Source organism: Bos indicus x Bos taurus, chromosome 16, assembly GCF_003369695.1.
Source record: "Bos indicus x Bos taurus breed Angus x Brahman F1 hybrid chromosome 16, Bos_hybrid_MaternalHap_v2.0, whole genome shotgun sequence".
In the NCBI taxonomy this organism is placed as follows: domain Eukaryota; kingdom Metazoa; phylum Chordata; class Mammalia; order Artiodactyla; family Bovidae; genus Bos; species Bos indicus x Bos taurus.
The window spans coordinates 78078217-78103680 of record NC_040091.1 but is presented as its reverse complement, the minus strand read 5'-3'; the positions used below and the strand labels follow the sequence as shown (position 1 = coordinate 78103680).

The 25464-nt window shown below is 52.2% G+C and overlaps 1 protein-coding gene across 6 annotated transcripts in view; it reads right to left on the bottom strand.

Annotated features, from left to right (window-relative positions):
• The window catches only part of NR5A2 (nuclear receptor subfamily 5 group A member 2), a 127916-nt gene extending 102868 nt beyond the window's left edge, over positions 1 to 25048 (bottom strand). Inside the window, exons 1-5 of one of the 6 annotated variants that reach the window (XM_027565806.1) lie at positions 24745 to 25048; positions 13005 to 13142; positions 8920 to 9038; positions 7266 to 7407; positions 4418 to 5064 (exon numbers count right to left, since the gene is read on the bottom strand). In XM_027565806.1, the coding sequence (XP_027421607.1) occupies positions 4418 to 5064; positions 7266 to 7407; positions 8920 to 9038; positions 13005 to 13142; positions 24745 to 24808 (1110 nt within the window). In that variant the 5' untranslated portion in view covers positions 24809 to 25048. Of the gene's footprint in view, positions 1 to 4417; positions 5065 to 7265; positions 7408 to 8919; positions 9039 to 9757; positions 9895 to 10006; positions 10104 to 13004; positions 13350 to 24744 lie in introns of those variants that run through there. The other 5 variants (XM_027565802.1, XM_027565803.1, XM_027565799.1 and 2 more) reach the window with 5 other exon arrangements.
• Between the last annotated feature and the right edge of the window lie 416 nt (positions 25049 to 25464).

Below are 25464 nucleotides of genomic sequence, written 5' to 3'. Positions count from 1 at the left end.
CTGGACCCTCCTCCAGGGCTCAGGAGTGCCAGTGGAAGATGCACTTCACTCGCTCTGCAAGAATTGTAGTCGCTTTCCAAAGCGACTCCCTCCCTCCCAGGGAGGGGTCTGGGCTCAGAGAAAATCCATCTCGCTGATTATCAGTGATTTAGCAACTGGGCAGTAGTGACCGACTTCTGATAACCGGGAGGTCTCCCGTAGCTTTCCTGGGAAAGGCGTGGACTTCTGGAGTCAAAGGTTACAGGGCTTGTGTGTGTGTGTGTGTGCATATGTGTGTGTGTGTGTGCATATGTGTGTGTGTCCTGGCAAGGGGGCAGGGCTGTGAAGCACAGCTTCTTGTAACCTGAATGGCCCGCCCCCCAGTTCTTCCCTGCAGTAGACAGCTGTACAATATCGTTCAGGCCACAGGCTCCCTGCCTCAGCTTCTCCACATGTAAACAGAGGGGCTAGAGTCCAAGGACCCCCACCATCTCGTCCTGCTCTGGAAAGCCTGTGGTGTCCGGGCCGCGAGGATCGCTGGACGCATGGGTGCTGGCTGGACAGCTACCCCAACTAGTTCGTTCACCTTTCCCATGCCACAACTTTGGACGGAAATCAGAACTGCCCCTCATGTAGGAAACAAAACAGCTCACTTACAGGTACTTACTCTCTTTTCTCTGGTCATCACCTAGCTCTGAAATTGTCCGGTTTCTATATTGTTTTTTTTTTTTTTTTTTTTTGCTGTTTATGTACTGTTTTTCAAGATGCACGTATGGGAGTTAAACTTTGCTCTTTCCCACTCCGATATTTTGAATGGGAACCAGAACACCATTTCTCTTGTTTTGCTCTGTGAACGAAACAACCCACCAGACTTCCTCCGGCCCTTTTGGCCCCTTAGACAGTAAACAAATGAAACCTGCATCCCCTCTTCTGCACGCAGAGTGTAACGCGTCCTGTGAGGCTGAGCAAGGGGCCGTTTGCAAAACCGCCCGATTGTCTTATTACTTCTCCTGCAGAGAATGTGTGCTTTTCCAGGTCGGGGCTGTGGAGCTAAAAGCAATCTGCTCTATAAGTATACCGCCTGATGGGTAACTTACAGTGACATTAACAAGAAAAAGACAATTGTGAAAAAGGGGCCGTCCATCTAAATAAATCGTCCCAAACGCTATTGTAAAATCACAAGGTTTGCAGGAAGGCAGGTGGAAGATCTGGCTGCAGGTTTCCAGGGGGCCCTGGAGGCCAGGCCGGGGTGAGGGGTGGGGTCGGGGGAGGCCTTGTGCAGGAGGTGTTCCTGGCCAGGGCAGGTGGACCATGCCCCGTGGCTGGCCCACGACCTTGCCCAGGAGCAACCACTCCTGGACTGCTGGGCCTGCCTCCTCAGCGGGTCTGGAAATCAGCTCAGGGGGTGGCAACCGGGAATTTTTTTTTATTTTAAAAGCATGAAATAAATTTGACTAAAGCAAAATAGAATAGAAAATATCAGCATGTATGGCATGGACAAAAGCATGCACTGTCTCGTGGAACCCTGGCTCAGTTGAGCACGCGTGCGTGTGTGTGCGTGTGTGCGTGTGTGTGCGCGTGTGTGTGCGTGCGTGTGTGTGTGTGTGTGTGTGTGTGTGTGTGTGTTGGTACACCAGGTTCCAATGGAGAATATGTTTCTTACTGTGGGCCTCAGTTCAAAAGTTTGCAAGCCTCTGCCCTGGAGAAATACAGGGCAGCACACAATGTCTCCACGCTGGCTTCAAACGCCTTGGTCTGGTTTCCACAAAGCGACTTTATAAACAAAGGAAAAGGAATTCTTCCGAAACAAATGGTCACCTCTCAATTCTGTATTTAAACAATCCCTAAGTTCCTCTGGAATTCTACTTTTAGTCCTCTGAAAAATACTTCAAGGGTAATACCTCTTTCAAAAACGTAAGTCCAAGGCCAACAGAGAAGAGGGTCTAGTTGTCTTTCTCTCCTGGGGTCACCCCTGCCTTTTACAGGAGCCAGGCCAGCGTTTGCATCTGTTCCCTTCTCTTCTTTAAAGCATTTCTCACAGAAGATGATAAATGCCTTAAACAACAGCATGAAGGACTCAGATGGACGTGAGTTTGGGTGAACTCCGGGAGTTGGTGATGGACAGGGAGGCCTAGCATGCTACGATTCATGGGGTCGCAAAGAGTCGGACACGACTGAAGAGACTGAACTGAACTGAAAGGACTCAGAATGCTTTAACATGTCCCATTCCCCCAAATGTTCATATTTTAACCAAATACGAAATCTCATGCCCTAGAAAAGAATCTCATGCAATTTAACTACAGGGAAAGGAAACGCGAAATTTGGAGAGCATGTTTTCCTAGCACTCTTAAAGTCCCACCTGGGGTTCTCTATACTCACTTCACAACTTTCTCTTTTTTCATGTAAATAATACATGATTTCTTTCCTCATGATTTTGTGAAACAGACTTCAGCTCTGTTTTTTTTTTTGCGTGGATATTTATGAAATTGTCTTTGACAGCAAATATCTTGTCTTATTCAACCTTGTATCCATCTCACACTCAACGTACTGCCTGGCAAGTTTGAGGTCCTCAACTGGAAGTAATTAATTACTATTCTAGAATTTTACTTCTCTATCATGCAGATGGTAATTCTGCTTTTCAACGTCAAACTAAAAAGAGTACAAAGTGCATGTTTTTTTTCCTGAACATAAGAGTATTAAGTAAAGCCTCCACGCATTTGTCATGAAACAGTAAGAACAATTTTAAAATAGCACTGATTTACTAAGTATATAATATATGCTGGGTTCCCAGGACTAGATGCTTTGCCCACATAGTCTCGTTTATTCCTTGAAATATCTCAACAGATGTACTGTTACTCCCTACATACCTCCACCTCCCCCACACCACCACACCTGTAATTTCACAGACTAGAAAACTCAGGCTCAGAGACTGACAACCTGCCCAACAAAGACAGTTACTAAGCAGCAAGGATCTGACGCCAACTGGGTCCCTCTGCGAAGGCGAGGCTTCCGTCCTTCTGAGTTTCCTAACCTATCAGCTGCATCTGGAACGATCATTTTCGTTTTCATTTTCCAATCCCTTACCTGTTCTCTTAAGGGACAACGTTGCGAACCCAAGATCACCATCAAGAAAGCGTTGCTGCTTGTTGATGATAAGCACCTGATGACACCAGGGTGGTTCCACGCCACAGGGTCTGGTCTGCCAGCCAACAGGGCACCTTGCTCAGTCCCGGTGTGAACCCCACCATCGGCCCTCTGCACACGCGGGACAGGCGCCCCGGAGCAGGGCTAGACCCGACGGCGGCCCAGCGACTCGCCCGGGCCCGTTCAGATAACTCTCCTGTTTCAGATCACGGGTGTCGAGGGAAGGTGGCCGTGGAAAGCCGCGTTTTCCATTTGGATGTGGTTTCCACACTCCAGCCCATCCACATGCACACAGCTTTAGACAGAACCTTTAAATGAAAAGTCTGCTTTATACTCTCCTCCTTGCAGAGATTTTAAAATCTCCTCCTAAAGGCTGAAGCCGCCACGGTAACAGGGAGAAATTGATTTTATAACAGATAGACTAGAAATCAAGCCCAGAGTTCAGTTCTGTCTTTAACGCAGAGAATGAAACCACTGACCACCCAACGCTGCTACTGGCGGTCCTGCAGTTGCTCCATGATCCCAAACTTCATTACAACTTTCCCATATTAATTCAGTCTTCAGTTTCAGGAAATAAAATAATTATGTAGTTAAACAGAGATCCTTGTACAAACAAGGACTGTGTTTACAATGTACCAATCCATTAAAATCAACGACAGACACAGATTATGAGAACCAAAGCCCAGCCAAGCAGACTAGCACTCACACGGGGCTCATTCCGCAGCCAAAGGCAGTAAACATCCTATTGGAATCTGCTCTGAAAACAAAAGGTTTACCAACCTAATGTCAAGGTAAACAGGCAGGAAATACCTACTTGATAGTCTTAACCAGCGGTACCATTTGGCTTCTCTAGCGTCTAAACACAACGAAATGTTGGCATTTTTTCCTTCTCAATTGGCACCATTATAATAGAGCCCCTTACTTGGTAATTCTTTAAAAGTTTACTGCGCTCTGTTTCACTGTTTCACATCGGCCTCAATGTTTCAGCCATAAACCAAGGCAGAGGGAATAAGGTAAAAATAAGGGAGAGGGAATAGCATTTTTCCTGTTCAGCAAAAAAAATCCCAACTAAGTTTACCGTGTGTGACATTAAATGCCACGCCCCTAAACGGAGAGCTGCAGAAAATACAGGCGCATAGAGGGAAGCCGCGGCAGTTCTGAAGTCAAGGTCTGAAACACCGCTTTACAAGGAAGGAAGGACAACGTGTGCGCGGCACCCAGACCCTGTGCAGCGGCACAAGGCCGGGCCGTGCGGAGGGAAGCGGAGCCCTGCGCCCCGGCGGCTGGCACGTACCTTGAGCTCCCTGAAGAAGACGCTGCTGCGGGCCCACTCCACGATGGAGAACAGCGTCTGGTCTGCCATCTTGCACATGAGCCCGAACGTGCTGAGCCGCTCGTGCTTGCCGCGGTTGGCCTGCTCCTGCTGCAGGTAGGCCATGATCTTGGCCTGCACCTGGGGCTCGTCGGGCTCACACTTGAGCAGTTCCAGGATGAGGTGGGGGATGCTGGCCGGGGAGCTGGTCTGGTAACTATCCACGTAGGAGTAGCCCATGATGGACTCCGGGGAGCTGGTGTAGGGGTCGGGGTACTCGGACTTGATGGCGCGGCTGGGAAAGTGGCTGTAGGTCTGGTACCCGGGCAGGCTGCCGTGAGGGGGCATGGCCATGCTGATGGGGGAGGTCACAAAGGGGCTGCGGTCGTAGTCTGTAGGGGGCAAGGCAGCGTGGTTCAGAGGTAGGCCTTTGGAGGCAGAGTGGATGTTCTGAATCGCAGAGGAGATGCTCAGCTCGGGGGGCATGGCTTGGATCACCTGAGACATGGCTTCCAGCTTCAGTCCGTTGGCCCGGATGAGGGCTTTCTTCTGCTGCTTCAGGGCCCTGTCCCTCTTGTACATGGGCCCGAACTTATTCCTTCCTCCGCGCATTCGGTCTGCCCTTACCGCTGTTGGTGTGGGCATGAAAAAACAAAAAAAAGGAAGTAAGGGTATAAATAAGATCTAAGTCCTGAGCACTGTCCCGATCTCCGGATAGTTAGGCTCAAAATGGACCAGAAGTGGTCTGTATGTGGTTATTTTCACCACAATAGCTCTCAAAGAGTCCCAAAAAAAGCCATGTCCTCTTTATTTATGAATTCTTTCCTCCAAGTGTGTTTGTCATCAAAAAAATATTTCGGCTATGTGGGGACACATTAACCCTTTGGTGGACTGAAGAGACTCCTAGTGCTTGCTACCCCTGGGGTATTGCTAAGGACGAGGATCGGATTCTGTCCTGCCAGCAAGGCTGGGCTTCTCGTTATGGAAACACAAACTACTCAGAGGGCGCACCCCCCCCCCAAATCAAAGGGGCCATTACTGGATCAAATTGTGACTATTTCTCCTGAGAACAGCTTCCTCTCTCAAATTCTTTTTGGCTAATTTGCTGCAAAATTGCTAGGTACACGCTCTTCTCGGGAAACCATCCTCACCCAGACTTGACGGGCACACACCAGGTAGCCACCGGGCATTGTTTTCAATTAAGCAGAACCGGACCTAACGAAAAGCAGATTCATTTGCGAAGCTGTCAGAACGGTCCACCGTCCCGGTACCGGGCGGTGTCCGGGGCCACGTCCAGCAATATCCGTAGTGGGTCTCTGCTGGCTCACAGTGACCACTGGCAATTAGACCAGACACAGCACCTCTGACAGCCTGTGACATGGTGAAATTGCTGGAGGTTAAGTTCTGGAGCTTTTTATCTTCGGATTAGTACAGCATTAAAAATTTATTGTGAATGCTGGGCACCCAGAATACCACACAAGATAATAAAGAGTTTTTCATCTGGATGATATTTATTGAATATTCGACTGTTTCTTCTCACTGTGAACAAAGTATGAACACGCACCACAAGTGACTTCCTATTAAGAAAGCACACTTTTTAAGCTAGAGAAAGGCAACCTCTTCCTTTTTCTTTTTTAATCAACGGTCACAACGTTTAATTTTTAACATTTTATCTTCCGAGTCTCATACTATCATAAGCATCTACCACACTGTTTTGCTGTTTGGAAAATAATAAAGTGATTGGTAATGAAGAAACTGACAAGCAGTTACATCCTTTCTCAATCTCATCACAGTCCCCAGATAACCCACGAGGCCTCTTCTATTGGGAAGGAATCTATTAGCAATTTCTGCAGAGTATTTGAAATTTTTTGAGTATTTCCATCAAGTCTGAGTGCCATGCAACAGAAAAGCCCCAAAGACAACTAGTCTGTGTCTCACTGATCAAATGGAATGGGCCCCCGCATCCGGCACATCTCTGGGGTCTGTATCCCTTCTTATTACTTTATTTACAGTATATGCAATCTGTGGAAAGTCAGTGGGTCAGAGACTGAAAACCAGCAACACACCATAACATCCATGAACTACAGGTTATTTATAGCAGTCACATATTAACTTTACTTCCTCCAGTCTGTACAGTATAAACGCAGATCCTCCTTTTTCAACACAAAGCTTAATGTGGCTTTGGGGGAGCCACTCTCTTGTTCTCGTCAAACCACTGCTACCGACATGACAGTTCATTAATTTTCATGTTTCCTGATTCTCAAAAAAAAATTTTTTTTTAATTTTGCAGGCTCAGTCATCATCTTAAAAAAATTGTGCTTTCCTACACAATCAAAAATGATACTCTCCATGAGAAAAATCTCTTTATAATTAAAGGTTTTAACTCTTATTCAGGAATCATGAAACTAATAGTAACAATCAAGACAAGTTAACCTATTTAAAAAGATTAAAATCAAACTTTTTTACTAGGGCATCCTGATCTGAAACCTTTAAAGGACTTTAAAAAATATTTTGGCAAATTATTTTTACTTGTTCTCAGCTGAATCACATTGGTCTTGCTTTCATCTACCCTATGAAATGCATCTGCTTCTCAAACTAAAAAATGAGGTGGGGAGGCGAAACGCCAATGTTAAAAACTTTTTTCCTAGTAGATTTCACCAGCCTTTAAATGAGACTCAGACTATACTGCTGACAAAATGTAAAAAGATATTATTGTCAATAGTGTTAAAAGACTAAGAAAATACTGTTACCATGTTATAAGTACAATGTTGTTTTAAATCCTATGTCCTTGGAGAATTTGAACAGGCAGCAGTCTTTAGAAAAAACTTACCTTCTAGCTTCATTCCAACACTTAGACATTTTTGAAATCGACAGTAAGGACAACGCTTTCTCTGTGTTTTGTCAATTTGGCAGTTCTGGTTTTCTATACACGTGTACCTTTTATTATTTTGGACTGTTCGCTTAAAAAAGCCCTATAAGAGAAAACAGTAAGACATATTATAAAGCTAACACCCGTCTCTTCTATTGTTTCATTTTAAGGAAATCACCAGTAAATCTTTTTATTGCACCGTTTGAGTCCTTATGTGGTTCTGTGGCTTGTTTCACGTTTTAACAAGATCAACCCTTCAAAACCAGGCTATGGTGGAGATTTTTCTGACATCAGAGTTATTCTTCACAAGAATCACATCAAATCTTGGACAGCTTTGTCTACACAGTTTTATCTCAACATTCAGGGGAAAATACATGCTATATTGATCAGTAGTTTTGTTTTTTTTTTTCCTTATTAACCTTCATGTTCCAGACAAGGTACTTTTAGAGAGCTGAATTATTTTTACGTAGTCTGATATAATTTTGGTGGCAAACTACAGTAAAATACCAATAGAAAAAATGAAATAACAAAACACTTCAGATGTTTTATAAACGTCAGCACTAAAGAGTTAAAAGCAAAAGCATTTAAAGAATAAAATGGAAAAACGTGGAAAATGTTCATAATTCCATTGGAATACATGAAGTTGGGGAACTGCAAAGAAAAAGGTGAAACTTATGAGGGAAAAAAGCATGTAGAGCAGAGAACTGGGTTTTAGCAGAGTGTATGCCTTCCTTATATTTCACCCAAAAGAATTAATCAGAAATAAAATCTGTAGCTTTATAACACAGTAACTGCTTAGATGGTATATTCTCTGTTTGCCCTACTGACCACAAAGTGAAACCATCTTACTTTGTTATAAAAAAAGAGAAGAGATTTTCTTGGCAGTGGTTTAGTAATTGTACTGAGTTTTCTACTTTTAAAAATGTTGAAAAATAAGGAGTATTAAATTTACTGAGAATATATGAAAAAAGTCTGAGATAAATCCTTACTGTATAGTTGATGTTATTAGTAATAATACAGTACATCTCACATATTAAAAACTTGCATTTAAATAAGTCACCATATACTTAAAACTACTCATATTATAAACTTAAGATCTGGTTTCTATTCTTTCTGATATAAATTCCCAAAGTCTTAAAAATTATTTTTAGAATAAATCAGGATGAAATCATGCAGCTGGGAATTTAGACTTTTATATCTGTGGGTAAAAAATGTTTGGATGTGTAGCACAGAATACTCTGAAGTTAAAATGTATTTGGGAAATACTTTGTCATGTTGGCTCTCAAGAACAACGATGCTTTAAATATATATAAGTCAAGCAAAATCAATATTCTGGACTGTTAGAAATAGAAGCCTTTCTACAGCTACATCACTTTCCTGCAATAAACTATTTTAAAGTCGTGATACTGGCAAAGTTTTCTAAACAGCATAAATTTCTTTGCTTTGGGGATTAAATCAGACACATATTTCTAAGAATCATCTCACTAAGACTCACTCTTTCCCTCTCTCATTTTTGAGTCCAAAAAAGACAGCCTACATTTAGCCTGAAGAAGTGGTCCAGTGGTTTATTTTGGTTTGAACATTACATTTCTCAGGTAGCAACGCAGAAGCACACCTTGCAGCTTTCACAGGTGAGGAGCCCGTAATGGTACCCAGACACTTTGTCTCCGCACACCGGACAGAGCTCCTCAAGATCTTCATCATAGGAGTAATTCACCATTTTAAACGGGGACACTGAAACAAGAAGAGGGATGCACACACCCGATTAACTTACTAGGTAGGTTTCAATCCTGCAAAAGGAAGCGGTTGGTGACTGGAGGGCAGACATCACCAGGTAAAACAGAAAATACAAATGTCTTACAGGTGTACCGCAGAGTTATTTTTACAGTCAAAGCAAAACCTCTTTTGGCATCAATGAGTAAGCACTTCACATTATTTTAATTTAAAAATAATTCTAAATTCTTTTGTTAAACATTCTTAAGCTGACCACTGTTGAACACAAGTCTCTTAACTCTGCAAAAGAGATCCAGAAAAGAAACACGAACTGCATAAAGTAACAACTTAGAATTCCTTTTAAATCGCCTTGCTGATAAGTTCCAAAACGTCACCTTTTCCTAAGGAAGAGAAAGCAGCACACAGCGTCATCCTCTCACTGGAACCGGGTTTGCCCACAGTTCCCCGAGCCTTAGGTGTCTGAGGGAAAGCAACGCCCAACCTCCACCGGGAACGGGGAGCCCCGGACACTTCGTCAGCAGCTCTGTTCCAGCCACAGCCCGAGGCTCCCAGCGTTCAGAGCTGTTAGATTAATCCAAACACCCAGTTACGTACTGGTTGGGCTTTGATCTCTGCACTTTTGAAAATCTACTGTAAAAATTACTAGAAAAAGGGGAGGGAGCACGGACGTAAAGGGAAAGAAAAAAAGAAGGAAAAGAAGGAAAGCAAAAGATACACACGAGAGTTTGGTTTCGTCGCGAAGTACTGAAGTCCTTTAATGAACTTCACATGTTTCCGATCATCACTGCAAAATATAAACACCTCGAGCTCCCCTGTTAAACAGAAATCAGGCGGCAGCTTCGCGCGGCTCCCTGCAGGGATCGGGTAACCGTCCAGCTCCGGACGCAGTCCGGGGAAGGCGTCTTCGCAGCTCTAAGACCGAGAAAAACTGCGCGGGAGGGGCGGAGGCCGGGAGACCCAGGTAATACCTGATCCGGCCCCTCCCGGAGACTCGGTCCACGCCGGGGGAGCCTCGCAGCGCGGGCCACGGGCCGGGGAAGGCGGGGGACGCCGAGGGCAGGTCCGCGCGGCCCGGCCGCCGCCGAAGCCTCCGGGCACCTCCTGCGAACCCCGGGGCGCACTTGCCTCTCGCCCCTTGCTCAACTTGGGGCTACACACAGGCGCACGAACGCCCCAGTCAAGTTTGTTTTAAGTTAATCAGTGGCATTTTCAGGGGGCGGGGCGGGGCTGGGCGGGGGATGGGGGAACTGAGAGCCGGCAGGAGTTTCCTCTGATTTGTTTACCGAAAAGGAAAGGGAGACAACAGGCCCCCCACCCGTCCCCAAAGTGCCAGGACACTCCAGCACCACTGTGGCCTCCTGGCCAAAGAGTTGTGTGTGTGTGTGTGTGTTTTTTTTTTTTTAAATACAGTTCTGTTTTCTTTACGGATTCTGGGGGCTTCTGGAAAGGGCCTTTAGGGTGGGGGGGGGGTCCCTAGCCGCGCTTCTCGACTGACCCCCCTACCGGGAGCCTCTCCCGAGACATGGAGTCCTGGGTTGGGGCTAGATCGGGATGAGTTACCAGAGTTTGGGGAGGGGGGGGTTCCAGGAAAAGATGGGAAAAGCCGAGGCAGGCGTCTGAGCTCCGAGAAATAGAAATAGAGAAACAGAGCGCAGTCCTCTCGCGGGGGCCAAGGGAGGTCCCCGCTCGGGTTTGGGGAGCCTGGGCTTTGGCTGAGGCTGAGGTTTCCAGAAGTTTGTTCATAGCCTCACTCTCCTGAAAGGTCGTGACTGTTGTCTCCAGGCGTGTTTTCGGACAGGGGAAAAAGTGTACTTTTCCAAGTGTATGCCTTTCGCCTTTCTCCTTCCCCCTTTCCCCAGCAAAGTAAACTCTTCACTTAGCCCCAGAGAGGTGCGAAGAGGTAGGGGACCCGGTGCGCACCTCGGGATCCGACATCCTAAAGACCGAGGCTGGGGACCCTCTTGGAAAATTCCAAGACCGAGGCCGCGTGGGGAGACCGACGCCGTGGTGCGAGACCCGGGCATCTTTCAGAGGCGCCCACGTGCTGTAGCTCGAGTGAGTCTTCAGAGAATCCAACGCATTCGAGCAAAGAAGTCCCGGTCTTGAGAAAGCAGCGGGGGACGCCGGCGCCTGGGACGGCAGAGACCGCCCAGGCACGTGGACGAGTTCCCCGAACCGTCCCGGGACCCGGTAGGGGGTCCCTTTGCTGCACCTCTCCCCCACCCGCCACGGTTCGGACCGCGGCGCGGCCCAGGCCAGGGCGTGGAGTCCGCGTCCCCAGGGGCTCCCCTCGGGCCGCAGGCCGCGCGTCGCCTGGAGGAAGCCGCGCCGGGCGCTTTCCACCAGCTTTCCACCCCAGGGCTGAGCAAGCAGCCGGCGACGTCCCAGAGCCCCAGGCACCAGGGAAGGCCGGCTCTCTGCCCCAGGCGCTGGATCGGGTCAGGAACGGCCCTCTCGAATTTTACAAAGAAAATACCACAGTGCTATCTTCCTCCCGTCTTACCCCCACCCGACTTCCTGCTCCAACTTCTCCCTGCGCTTCTTTTCCCGAGGCGCTCAGAATCGCGCACGGGAAGGAGAAGCCGAAACTTTCCCTTGGACGCCAGCATCTCGCCGGCTCCGAGGGCGCCCAAGGGACATTCCTCGGCAGTGGCGGCCGAGGGGCCCGATGCGGCGCCCCGGGGCTGCTTCCCCTGGGCCCGCTTCGCAGAATCCCAGGTGCCCGGCGGGAAAGCCTCTTTGGGCCAACCGGGTCCTCCCCGGGGCAGCCAGCCTACAGGTTAGACTCTAGGGGCTCGGTCCCCGGGGACTTCCACGGCCCTCCCTGGAGGTTGGGCGAGACCCCAGGATCCTCTAGCCATGACCGACCCCACCGGCGGGGACGCACGCCCTCCCGCCGTCCCCTCGTCTCCAAACAGCGGGGCGACCTCAGGCCCCGGGTCCCGCGCCGCCTCTCTCGCACCGCCGCGGGCGCCAGCCCTGAACTCTGCTCTCGGCGCGTCCCCGGCCCTTTCAAGTTCACTCGAGGGGATGGCAGGAAGCGCTCGGAATCACAGGCCCGCCGGCCCGCACATCCTGCGCGCTGGCAGGGGCGAGGTTGGAAGGGCACCGGAGACTTTTCCTAGCATTGTTCCCTCCCTGGCCCCGAGCAACTGCGATAAACTTCTGAAGGGCTTAACACGGCCAGGGTCTAGAATCGCTTCTTTTGGAACGTGGCGAAAATACAGCCTACGGGATTTGCCATTCGGCCTCGCGCTTGTTGTTAGCAATCAAAAGCTTGGGAAACAAACGGGACTTCCACATTCCCAGGTATCCGACCGAAGAGGCTGGAAGCTAAGCCGCCGCCCCCGCCCTGCACTCACTCCGCAGTGCCCGGCTGGAGACAACTGGTTCTTTCCAGTTCTGCCTGCCGTTTTAAGAAGTTGTTCCAATGCCAGCCGACTCCCCGGGTGCGCCGGGGCTGCAGGGTGCCCTGGCGTCCTGACACCGCTAAGCCAGCTCTCCCCGAGGTCCTGCGCTTTCTGCAGCTGACTTTCCCAGGCAGAGGGTTCTTCTGCACTCAAGAGCACTGGTTCAAGTTCCCCCGATTCGAGTGACCGGGAACCTGCTCGGGCTTCCCGAGATTAGTTCCATTTCTTAGAAGGATCGTTGGAATAATTAGATCTCTAGACAGAGGCTGCCCCGGCTTCGGTCGCCGGAGCTCGAAGCCTCTCTTCTTAATTAGAAGCGGCCAATTAGGCATTGCTCGGAAAATCCCCGCCCCGCATTGTTCAAGAGCCATAAACTTTTATGCCTTCCCTGGGGACGGGGCCCGACGCCCGCGCGCCGCCCCGCAGCCCAGCAGCCCCGCGGCGGCGAGCGCCGGGCGGTCAGTCCAGCGCCCGCGCGGGGCCGGCGGCTGCAGCCCGCTGGGCGAGCCGGGGGCGGGGGAGCCGCGGGAGCCGCGCGCCGCGAGCGCCTCCTTACCTTGCATGTTTTCCGGCATCTGCCCCTGGTCCCCATGCGACCGAGCCAGTCCCAGGGCTTCCGTCTCCACTTTGGGCAGCATGACAAGGCGGCCGCGGGCGGGGGCAAGGGGTCCGTGTCCGTCCGGAAGCCTTGCACCTGAATGCGGGCGGCACGGCTTCAACTCCGCCGGGAAGAAGGAGGGGGCGGCCGGCCGGCTGCTCTCTCGCAGGCGCTCCGGAGCGCGTCCCCGTCGCCTCCGGGGCTGCCGTCAGGACCCCGGAGCCCCGTCCAGGTTCGCTGCTCCTCAGCCGCCCCTGAACCGCGAGGAGGAAGCGGCGGGCACCGAGCGAAGACTGCGTCCGGGCCGGGGGGCCCGGCTCGGCTAGGGCGCAGCTGCCGGGGGCGCGGGGGCGCGTCCGGCCGAGCTCCGGGCGCGCAGCGGAGGCGGCGGCCGAGCTGCTGCTGCTGCTGCCGCCGCGGCTCCCGGACGGCTCGGCTCGGCGACCCGCACCCCGCCCTCTGCTGCCCTCCGCTCGGGATCCGCAGGGTCTCCCGCTCGCGCGGTCTCTGGCCTCCGTCTCCTCTCCGCCCCTCTCCCGTGTCTGCCTCCCTCTCGCTCACTCTCAGGCGTGGAGCTGGAAGTTCCAGCCTCCCTCCGCCGCCTAGTCCACTCCCGTCCGGGAGCGGTCCTCTGCAGCCCCGGGGCGGCGAGGCTGGGGGTGGGGGAGAGGGAGGGGAGGAGGACCGGGTCGGGGGAGGCCGGGATGAGGGGTGAGGGCCGGGGATGGGGACGCGGGTTCCGGACTCGGGTCGGACCCCAGGCGCCAGCCAATGAGGACGAGGCCCAGGCTTCCCGGCCCCTCGCCGCCCCAACCTCTTCACCCCGCCTCGCCCCCTCCCACACCGCCCGGGGCGGGGGATGTGCGCGCGGCGGGTCTTAGAGCGGCTGAGAGGCGACCTCTGCCTGAGCGCGGCGGCCGAGGAGAAGCTGGTTGGAGGTGTCGGCGCGAAGGGGGGAAGCCCGCGGGGGTGCGCCCGCCGTGCGCGCTAGGTGAGGGGGAGTTGAACGCGTTTCAACAAACCAGGAGAGAAAAGAAGAGCTGGTCTGCGCTCCAGGGTCTCCGGGCCCCATTCCCCTCGGCAACGAGTCCACAGCCCCCCACCCCGCCCCCAGAGGGGCCCAGCGGCGCGGTCCACCTGCTCAGGAGCGAACAGCCGTGTCGCCGAGAGTTGGCGCAATTGCCTCGAATCCGAACGGCCCTCCCCAGCCCCCCATTCTCCTCCAGCTCCTTCGCTCATTTATAAACACCACCCGCCTCCTCGAGCCCCCAGATCAGGCTGGCGACAGACTTCCTAAAATGTTAGTGAGCCGTGTTTCCATACTGAACGCAAAGAGCAGCGCCGGCTTCCTCTTCATCCGCAGGTCTCTGGGGTGGGACGGGCCACTTGAGGCCCAGAGGCCCAGCACTTGAAAAAAAGTTTTAAAGAACCATCTGTTATGCAAGCTCTTCCACACCAGCCCAGCCCCATCTTCAAAGTTTTCAGATCTCATCTCAACAAGATGAAAACACTCTATCCCCAGCCTCCTGACTGCATGTGAAACGCCTCATATTCAGTATCAGCTGAGAGTCCACCCACAAGGGGGTGAATTTGAATCTCAAAGGCTCTGAATTTATTCTGTGTGAATGGCATAGAGATCACATACTCAAACTGGCCAGTCCAGTATCTGATGAATTGAAAAGTACTCCAATCACTGCCATACATAATCCACACTTTTGAATGAAATGGGTTGCTCACCACATCCCAGGCCTGGCCATTCACACACTGCTGCCTCTCAGAACTGACCTGTCACTTTGCTGCTTAACATACAGTACTCAGAGTCGAAGTTATTCAGACCTCAGTTTTAGTAGCATCTGCAGGTTTCACGAAAACCTTTCAACTTGGTGAGAAGGCCGCCCCTTAGGTGGTAAAGGGGAGTGGGTTGCAGTTGCCGACATCAGTGATCATTCTGATGCTCAGATTTTGGTGACAATATCACAGTCAGTCATTTTCAGTATTGCCTGGTTGCTGTAAGCATCGTTGTGAATGAAGCTCAGAAAGGGCTCAAGTCAATGCTAGCACCTTGCGTGTGGATTCACATGAACTTTCAGAATAAGTTTATTACGAAGCCCTCCCACTGCAGAGAGCATCTGGGGGCACTTTGACCCTCCTTACCAACACCAGGCTGGCATCTGGGGGAGGGGGGCTCTAGTGCTCCCCCCAGTGAGGGAGGGAAGGCCCGCCGGTTGCTGGAGCAGGAGGAAGAGGTCGGGAGGGTTGAGAGAAGGATGTAGAGCGTCTAACAGGACCGCGGGTTGCAGTATGGCCCGTTTCTGCCCGCACATGAGGAGTGCCTGACCTGGCTGCAGGCAGAGGTCGGGGTCAGGTTCAGAGCGCAGCCTCAGCCCAGAGAGGGCCTGTTGAGGCCACACAAGTGTGGAGGCCACTCTCCCCTCTCCTCGCTCCCCAAAGGCGTGGCATGAGGGTGACAGACAGCCACCCGCACCCATTTGTCTCACAAACGGGAGCGGCGACGGGGTGAGAAAGGCGGCCGGGTCAGGGTTTTTTAAAATCGGCTCTTCAAAGAATGCGCAGGCGTGTAACAGCGGAAAGGTTTCGCCTTGCTTTGAAGCTCGAGTCCAGGCCACGGCTCTGCCGGGTCGGCTGCGAGCCCAACGGGCACCGAATGCGAAGGTGGCCTCAGACCTGGAGAAAACTTCCCTTCCCGAGAACCCCCGGCCCCGAGGGCTCGTTCCAGGAACGGGGCGGGAGAGGGCTGTCCCGAGGGCCAGAGCTATGTCGACCCCTCCGGGGGACGTGGAAACCCCGCCTTTAGTGGACGATGCGGGAAACCTCCCGCGGGAGAGACCCGAGGGCTGGTCATCTTTCCCCCCGGGCGCTCCGCGTGGGGTCTGGGCAGCAGGCCGGCTCCGGGCGCACCCCTCCCCCTCCCCGCACTCCCTCCGGTCCTTGCCCCTTCAGTTCCGCGGGGCAGGGGGCCTCCGCCGGAGCCGCTCGCCCTGTGACCTGGGATGGGCCTGGGCGTCTCCCCGAACACCCTGGAGGAAGCAGAGCGCCGGGAGGAGGCGCCCAGCCCGTCCGCGGTGCCGGGAAGGTTACCTGGGGATGGTTCCAGGTGGCAGAGGCCGCAGCGCGCGGCTGGGGCCGGGGGCAGTGCGGGGGAGGCGCGGACGCCAGGAAGGGCGGGGAGGTGGGGCTGAGGGGCAGGGCCGGGGTGGTCTACTAGTCCAGGCCTGGGGGTGGTCTGCGCTCTAAGTATACACCCACCGCCTTGGAATCACAAAGCCGGGGCCCGCGGGCGGACGCCTCCCACCCTCAGCGCGGGACGTCTGGCCTCTGCGGCCTCCCGGTAGAGAGCCCCGGGGAAGCCACCCCTGCTGCGGGGCAGTTAACTGGTGGGGACCGGAGGCCCAGTGAGACGGCTCCGGCTCCAGCCACCCCCAACATACTCAACTTGCTCTCCGCTCCCCTGCAAACTTCGCTCCCCGCGTCCCCCACGCCTCCATCTCCCGTCCTACGGGGCCGGTCTCCAGGCTCGCCCTTCCCGGTTCTGACTTTGTCTTAAAGCCTTGATTGACGGTTGCAATTACGAAAGATGATGGCTCGGGGAGGCTCCCGCAGCCTTGACGAGCTTGAGAAGCGCAGTCCCGGCATATTTTATCCAGGCTCAGCGTCATGGGGCCGTGCGCCCCCTGCGCCCGCGGGCAGCAGCGGAGGGGGTCTCGCGCCCCCGGCCCACGAGGAGGCTACTGCCCGGCCCTCCCGCCTCCCCCTGCCCGCAGCTCGGCGTCGCGTTCCCGGGCGCGCCGGGCACCGCCTGCCCTTGACCTGACCTGAGGCGTGCCTGCCGGCCGCGCGCACTTCCCGCGTGCAGTCTGCAAAGGCGTAAAATGTCAAGATTTTCAGGACTGGTTTCTTGGACTCGACAACACGGGTCCCCGTAGGAACAGCAAGGAAGATTCTTGTCCTCGCGCGCCTGGGTGGGGGAAGCAACCCCCCGCACCCCCCCCCCCCCCCCGCCACGACCCATCCCAACCCGTCAAAAACTTGCAAATCCGCATCCTTGAAAACCATGTCTAGCACCTCCTCCATTCCGACTTTTTGGTGCTTTGGAGAAACCGGAATACTTTTCTCGGAGCATGTGTCTACTCTTCAGAAGAAATCTAGATTCCCACCCCATCCCTCCGCCCTTTCCCCAGAAAGTCTCCGAGGCCAGGCCAGGCCAGCCTGGGGGGAGACAGAACACACCGCTGAAGCGCGCGCGGGCTCTGTTTCATTTCTCCGCCCCTGCTACTCGAAAAGCCCATCAGAAGTCACTTTTGCTTTCCTCTGAAAATTAAATTTAGCAAGAACTTTGGAGTCGCGCTCCCGAGCTGGAGGGGGGGGTGGCTGGGGTGGAGGCGTCCCACCCCCGCGCTGGAAGCACTTTTTTTAAGAGTTAAGTTTTCCTGCAGACACGTAAGTTACCGAAGAGCGTGGAATTGGCCAAAGCGTTCAGAAAATAAACTGGAATAGGTGAAAAGTCGTGTTTTTTTTTTTTTATCTTTTTCTGACGCCTGCGTAAATAGCTACTTCCGACATCCTCGAAAACAACCTCCAGTCCAGGAGGTAGAAGGGCAGCCAGTTTAGACCGTCCACCCCGGAAGACTGCCTGGTGGGGTGGCCGCCAACAGCGATGCGAGCAGGCTCACTATGGGAGCATCTCAGTGTATCTCCGGCCCCTCTTGACCAGCGAGGAAAACGCAAGATGACACAACTCCTGGGTAACCAAGGCCCCTCGAGCCCTCCCCAGACAGACTCGCATCTTTGTCCCGAGGGAAAGGTGAGGTTGGGGAGACTTTGGCCTGGAGTATCAGAACCTACCGCCCTTGGTATGAAGGCGTCCTTGCAGAACTTCTACTTTGCAGAGAACTGCCCCAGCCCAGGGATCCAGGCGCGTTCTACCTTGGTATAGCCGGTGGCCCTCGAGGTGAACGGGGACATCCGGTCTTGCGAAAGGAGCTGGCTGGGACCTAATCTTGGGTAGGTGCTGGTCCAACCTAATCTGTGCGCTCAGTCGCTTCAGTCCTGCCTGACTCTTTGCGACCCTAAGAACTGGGTTCTGCCAGTCTCCTCTGTCCATGGGATTCTCCAGGCAAGAGTACTGGAGTGGGTTGCCATGCCCTCCTCCAGGGGATCTTCCCAACCCAGGGATCGAACCTGCCTCTCTTAACGTCTCCTGCATTGGCTCTTTACCACTAGCGCCACCTGGGAATCCGCCAATGTAATCTAGCTTTCCTCTCTGTAATTGAAATGGAAGCACGAGTGAGCTGCAACTCAGCTCTGGGAACCACCTCGTCCAGGTTGTTGGGGACAAACCAGAACGGTGAGTGGCATTCACGAGGGCGTTGCTGGCCCAGAGCAGACCACCAAGCCCTGGGTGAGAGCTGCTCCCCAGGCGATCCCACTCCCCAGAGCCCCCCGGAGCAGGAACTCGGATCCCAGCACTAGATAACTCTAGACTGACGTCCCACTGACTCTGGCCAAACTGGAAGCTTCACGAGAGAAGGGGTGACGTGCTGCCCAGCTTCCCCTTCCCCGGCTGGGGCCGTTCGGGGATGGACCGCCGCGAGGCTGTGTCTTAGGGAAGCCCCCCGGGGAGGGGGTTCTTAAAATCTAAGGGTGCCGGACCCGCTGAGCTGCGGCCGTCGAGCATTGTGGGTGCCTCTTACCCAGCAAAGTGTGGGTTTGGAAAGGCGGGGCTCGCGGGGGGACCGTCCCCCCGGGACTTGCCGCGTGGGCAAGTTAGGGTCCCCCAAGGGGTCGCGGGTCGTGCGATTCAGAGGGTCCTTTTCCAACCTGCATCCAACTGGAAAACAACTTTCGTAATTAAGAGGTGGTGGCCAGGGTGCGCCGAGCCTTGGGGCGAATCCTTTCGCTTTCCCCTGGGTTCCTCGTCTGGATACTGTGGGGCGTCGCCTCGGGGACGGGATGGGCGGGGGGCGGGTTCCGAGCAGTTTTCTTTCCAGGCCCACAGAGACCAGTGGAGGCGATGGAGCCTTGGGACCCTGAGGCTGCAGACGCCCAGACCCTCAGCCAGAAGCTGCCTTTACTGTGAAAGCACGTTAGCGCCTGGCGTGGGAGACACACCCGGCTTTGTCAAAGCGCTTAAAAAGGGCGGGGGGCGGTGTTTAAACTCTTTCCCTGTCCCCTCCCCGCCAGGAGACATTTGCTTGTTTGTTAGGAGTAAAATGTTGATCTGTTGGGCTTCCCTTGTGGCTCAGCTGGTAAAGAATCCACCCGCAATGCGGGAAACCTGGGTTCGATCCCTGGGTTGGGAAGATACCCTGGAGAAGGGAAAGGCTACCCACTCTGGTATTCTGGCCTGGAGAATTCCATGGACTGTATAGTCCGTGGGGGTCATAAAGAGTCGGACATGACTGAACGACTTTCTTTATTATATATAGGAATAAAAAGTCCTCTATAAACGCCCTCATTTTGAGGGATTTCCCTGCCTTCCTCATACCTCTGATGATAACAAGTGGATGCTGTGAATTTTCTATTTCCTGGTCATCCGCTCAATGGCCCCATGCGTTGTCACCAGAGGCCACAGAGCTGCAAGCTCAACGTCAAAGATCCTTTCAGGAAATTCCAGAGTCTGAGACAAGCAGGGCCTCCCTCCCCCCACACCCCCATACAGCCCTCTACCCAACCCCACCCCCCAACCGCCTCCCACTCCCCATTGCTGCTCTGCCCTCAGGGCTCCAGATGCCCCCCGAGCCCACCCTTTCAAACTCTTGGGGGTTCTAAACCTGATCTGCACTGTGGATGGAGGAGGAAGACAAAGGGCCATTGACCAGTGTCTTTCTTAAGTCCAAAATGCCTTTTGGAAGAAAGTCTGAATAGATCAACATTGCTTGTGATCATCACTTCTTTATTTCAACAGGGGCGAAAGGTATAACCTTGAGGAAAATGCACGGTTTTCAGAGCCCCATCCATGGGTTCCACTTACAGCCCACTCTTCTGACAAACTGAATGACCTTGGCTAAATCACTTGACCTTTCTAAGTTCTTTTTTTTTTTTTTTTTCCATCAGTAAAAGAAGACTTGGACTTCGCTGGTGGCTCAGTGGTAAAGAATCTGCCTGCCAATGCAGGAGACCCAGGTTTGATCCCTGGGTTGGGAAGATCCCCTGGAGGAGGAAATGGCAACCCACTCCAGTATTCTTGCCTGGAGAATCCCATGGACAGAGGAGCCTGGTGGGCTACAGTCTGTGGGGTCGCATAGAGTCAGACACAACACAGTGACTAAACAACAAAATAAGGTTCACAAAGAAAACCTTTTTTTAAACAAAATAAATTTTCCATGCAGGTGATCGTGTCAGGAGAGCAGCCCACCACATTGTTATTAATATCGGTTTTTTAAATCTTTTTCCCTTTCCCCCTAATTTCCCCCAAAGCATCCTCTGTAAGGAAAACACTTAGGAAGGGAGTCACTAGCCATTCTGCATGCTAAGTTGCTCAGTCATGTCCGACTCTTTGGGACCCTATGGACAGTAGCCTGCCAGGCTCCTCTGTCCATGGGATTTTCCAGGCAAGAATACTGGAGTGGGTTGCCATGCCCTCCTCCAGGGGATCTTCCTGCCCCAGGAATGGAACCCACAACTCTTAAGTCTCCTGTTTTGGCAGGCTGGCTCTTTACCACTAGCGCCATCTGGGAAGCCCAGTCATTCTAAGGACCATGAAAAATGGGTCCTTCTAGTGGAAGGTTCTTGCCAACTGCACTGTCTTACAGTGTTTGACACTGTCTTCAGGACTCAGTCACATTATCTGCAGATGTTCTGCTTATTTGAGTTGTAAAAGTTAAATATATCTTTTCTTATGAATCATGTAAACATACATAACAGAGCTTCTTGAAAGACTGAGGAGGAGGCAGACTTTATTGAGTGTCCTGGTCAGTTTCAGTCCACTTGGGTTTTCCAGACTCCATCTCTCATATTCACACCATTCATATTCAGCTCTCCCCTAGGCCCTCCCTGGATACAGTGCCCCCCAAATTCCTGAAGCTCCCTGAAGCCAAGTGGATTTCTCGGAGAAGTTCCAACAAGGTGAGGAGTAAGAACGAACCCTCAAAGGGAGGTTCTGGACTGGGGGTCGAGATGTCTGCTTCTTGCCCTGCATAGAGCATGCCAGGAGCTGTTTGGGGAGGTTGGACCATGGAGGGAGACAGTCCCAGAGCCCTTCTCTAGCTCAGTTCAAGTTCAAGGCTAAAGCCAAGATAACCCTAGACATTGTGTCTGGGTGGAAGGGTCAAGTAAAGGAAAAAAGCATCACCAAGCCTCTGTTCTCGCTTTCTCTGTATATCTCTCTTGGTTCATTAAAGAAGTCCTTTAAGTCCCATCACAGTTGCGGATCCAGGCCAGTACAGAGCATCTCAGAAGCAGTGTTTGGGAGGCGGGCAGGAGCCAGGGAGGAGAGGAGGCTCCGGGGCTCAGCTTCCCAGACGAAACTGGCCACCTGAGCTCAGCTCGAAGACCAGAGCACGGGCGTGGGTGACTGTGTTCTCAACTGCACTGTGAACGGAGCTGGCTAGAGGTTAGGGCGACACAGCCGGCTGTCTACTGCCCACTGTGAGACGCTGCTCCAGAGACCCTCAAGGGCACAGAGCTCGCCGAAGCTTATCACCCGAATAAAATCAGTCTCCGAGAGCACCAAGGGGCCCAGAGAGTAGCGCTGGCATCACAGCCTCCAGGCAGCACTTTCGCGTGTCTTAGGTACCCTGTGTGTGCGTGCTTAGTCACTCAGTCCTGTCTGACTCTTCGCAACCCCGTGGACTGTAGCTCGCCAGACCCCTTGGTTCATGGGATTCTCTAGGCAAGAATGTTGGAGTGGGTTGCCATGCCTTTCTCCAGGGGGATCTTCCTGACCCACGGATCAAACCTTGGTTTCCTGCATTGAAGGTGGATTCTTTACCATCTGAGCCACTAGGGAACCCCTATTATATACCCTAGCTACACAGAACTTACTGTGGCTCATATGCAACATTATATAGACTGTAAAATATTCTTTGAAATGCACTTAGTTAGAAGAATTACATAAACTTAACACAAATCAACCATAATGTCGAGCACATAGCTGGAGGGTTGCTGCCTACTCCTTAGATGACATGTTTCCTACGACACGGATTTGGCTCTTTTGCTGATATAGACAAATACTTTATTCTCTCTCTCAAACTATTACTGCATAGCACTCTGTAATGTCACCCTATTTATGAGAATGTAAAAAACCTAAGCCAGAAACCGAGAGTCTGGAGGGCATCTGAGGCCAGTTCCCTTGAAGGGAACAATCTAGATATAGCCCAGGTCTGCTGCTCTCATGCTCTCAGACAGCCCTGCAGGCAGAAGACACACCGATCGGTGTCTTATTTTCACTTTTCTATATGAGCACAGACTACATGCAGTTGTCATGGCACCGCCAATACATAAAACTGTCATGCCAGCTTGGACCCACAGAGACTGCTTTTTAGATAAACAGGCACGTTCCCAGCAGAACAGAGAAACTGAGGCAGAATTCAGTCCCTGACTGCACTGTACATACAATGGGCTCGGTTTGGGGGGCTTCTCTCCCTGGTCGCAAAGTGCCATTTGCCATCAAAGCCCCAGGGACTGCAGACACCCTGAGCTGCGCCAGGGGGTTCTCCTCGGTGGGCCTGCCCTGGGCTGTCAGAACCCCTCCCCCCCATTCTAGAGGCGAGTGGCCTTCAGGGACGCACTGAAGGAGCTGATGCAGCACTGTCCCCCTGAGTGACCATCTGGCCAAGCATCCCGGAAAGTGCCCCCAGCACCCCGGGAATGACACCCCCCACCCCAGCATCCCGGGAGGCTACGCTGTGGAGCAGATGATGCTCAGAGCCAGCAGCCTCCCCGAGGTGACCAGGGGGTTCCAAAGAGGGCGTCTCACAGCCACCGGCGGGGCTGCCATGCCCGGGCACCTGGGGGGTAAGGAGGGTGGGGGGAGCGTTCCTGGGCCCGGAGTGGACGGTGCCCTCGAATGAGGTCCGGGGAGAGGGCTCTTTGAACGCAAAACTGTTCTTGGTCGGCCTGTGATCTAGAGGCGCCCTAAAGTGCCCGCACAGGTTTCGGGGGCCGGGGTGGGCCCCTGGGCTCTTCTTCAGGACCTTCTTGAGGCTCAGCCTCCAGCGGTCCCTCCGGGATTAGACGGCCGCCCCCACCCCGACTCCTCGGCCGCCGGGGCTCCGGACCCTGCGGACCCCAGACGTGAAGGGGGTCCAGCCTCGCGGCCTCACCGACCCCGCGCGGCCTGAGCGCCGGGCGGGAGCCGAGGCAACGCGAAGGCGGTCCCTTCCGAGCCGCACCCGGTTCATTCACCCCGGGCTGGCGCCGCCAAGTGAGGGTCCCCGAGCGCGGTCCCGGATTTCCGCGCCCTGACTTCGCATCCACAGGTGGGTGCGTCTCCGAGCACGCCCTCGCCGCGCGCCCCCGCATCTCCGGGCCTCGCCGCGCGTCCCCGCGCCCCCGCCCCAGCGGCCTCCGCCTTCAGGGACCCTTTGCCCAGGAGCCCGGCTGCTGCTCCCTGGGCAAAGATGTGAAATCGCCCCTGTGTTCTCTTCCAGCTCATTTCTGTACCCGTATTTTCTTTTTATCTGCAGAGCAATTGAATTCTGTTGCACTCTGCCTGCCTTCCCAGCGTTTTCCTTTTCGTAAGTACAGAACTTTTTTTTTTTTTTTTTGCCATTTCCTCAATTGATATGCTTTAGGGTGTAGTTGACCCATAAAAAAGCAATCACTGCGTTCAGTGGAGTCAGCTGGTTATGAAGGGAGAACGAGGAAAAACCCAGACCTTGGTTTTCCTTCTCAGCAGAGCTGGAACTCAGGCCTTTGCAAATTACAGGGACATTCCAATTCATTCCAAAGCCTAAGAAATGTGCTGCAGAAAGGGCTTAGGGCCTTCAAAAACGAGTGCGGAGGAATAAAGGCAAGATTTCCCACAGAGCAGTAATGACAGATGTCTGGGAGTCTTTTCTTTTTCACCCTTTAGGGTTAATTCAAAGTGTTCTTGCTGTAACATTAACGTTTGTGACTTGGCATTGCTTGTACTTTTTAAAAATGAAAATTAGCTTTGTGTACTTATTCTGTTTATAAAAAGAAGATAGACTCATTATTTTGAAAACCTGTAACCCTTAACTTCTTAACTAGTGACGGTATGATTTTGGGTTTTGATTTTGTCTTTTGGAACGAAAAGCAAAATTTTCTGTAGTGCCTACAATGAATGAGATGCACGGTGGTGTGGCTTCGAACTCCACAGACAGTTGAAAGCCTTTGCTAAGGTTGGATCAGGGATGACTCCATATGGCTAACTTGTTTCAACTGGTTCAACTTTTAGTTTATTATTTCTCATTTAAAAGTATCAGAAAATATTAGGGATGAAATGAATATATTGTACTTTTTGTTTTCTGGCTATTTTAGGCTGGTGGAATGACATCCAAAAACAAAGGCTATAAGAATATTTGAAATATTCATTTGCCTCTTTAACTTCAAGAAAGATAAATGTGTGATATATACGTGGACTTACGTGCTTTTAATAAACACAACTGGAAAAGCAGTGACTGATAATAGTAAATACATCAATGGCATTGAATTACATGTATTAGTGTCATAGCAGGATAATAAATAGATAATAAATAGAGCAACTCCTACTTACCAATAGGTGTAAGTCCGTGCTTTAGAGATTCTTGTAAATCCCCAGTATCCGAATTAGAAGACATTCTTAATGAAACTATAGGCAGTCCTTTGGTTTAAAGCAGATATCATTGAGTGTAAGAAGGAAGTGCAGCTTGTCAAGTTTTGAAGCCTTGGGCAGGACACATCAGACTACAACAACCCTGAGTGAAAGTTAAGAAAAAGAGAGGAAAAAAAAAAAAAAAAAACCTCCAAGAATCCAGAAAGTTACAAGCTCGTCTTTCCCTGGACTCTGTACTTTTCCAGCATTAGTGATCTGCTGTAAACCTTGTATCCAGTTTCGTGATGGTTTCTAATCAGAGGCATGGAAACTTTTGATAGGCTTGGACGAATCATGTGACTCCAGGCAGGTTGATAAGAGGACCCTGTTATAAAGTGACAGCAAAGGAGATAAGAACTCTTGGCAGATAATGGCACAGAAATGATTAACTCAGAAGTGGAGAGTTGGTGTGCAGCGCAGAGAGTAGAAGGTTGTAAAACTGAGGGGTCAGAAGATCACACTTAGTGGGGAAAACTGCAAACCAGCTTAAATCCACTAACTAAACTTAGGCTTGTGACATACTCCCTGGATGTCATCACCTCTCTGCATAGAAGAGGACGTAGCTCTTCTGACCTCTGTAAATATATTTTAGATGATAACGTGGGCAGACATTCATTCTCCAAGTGATGACCGGGCATATGA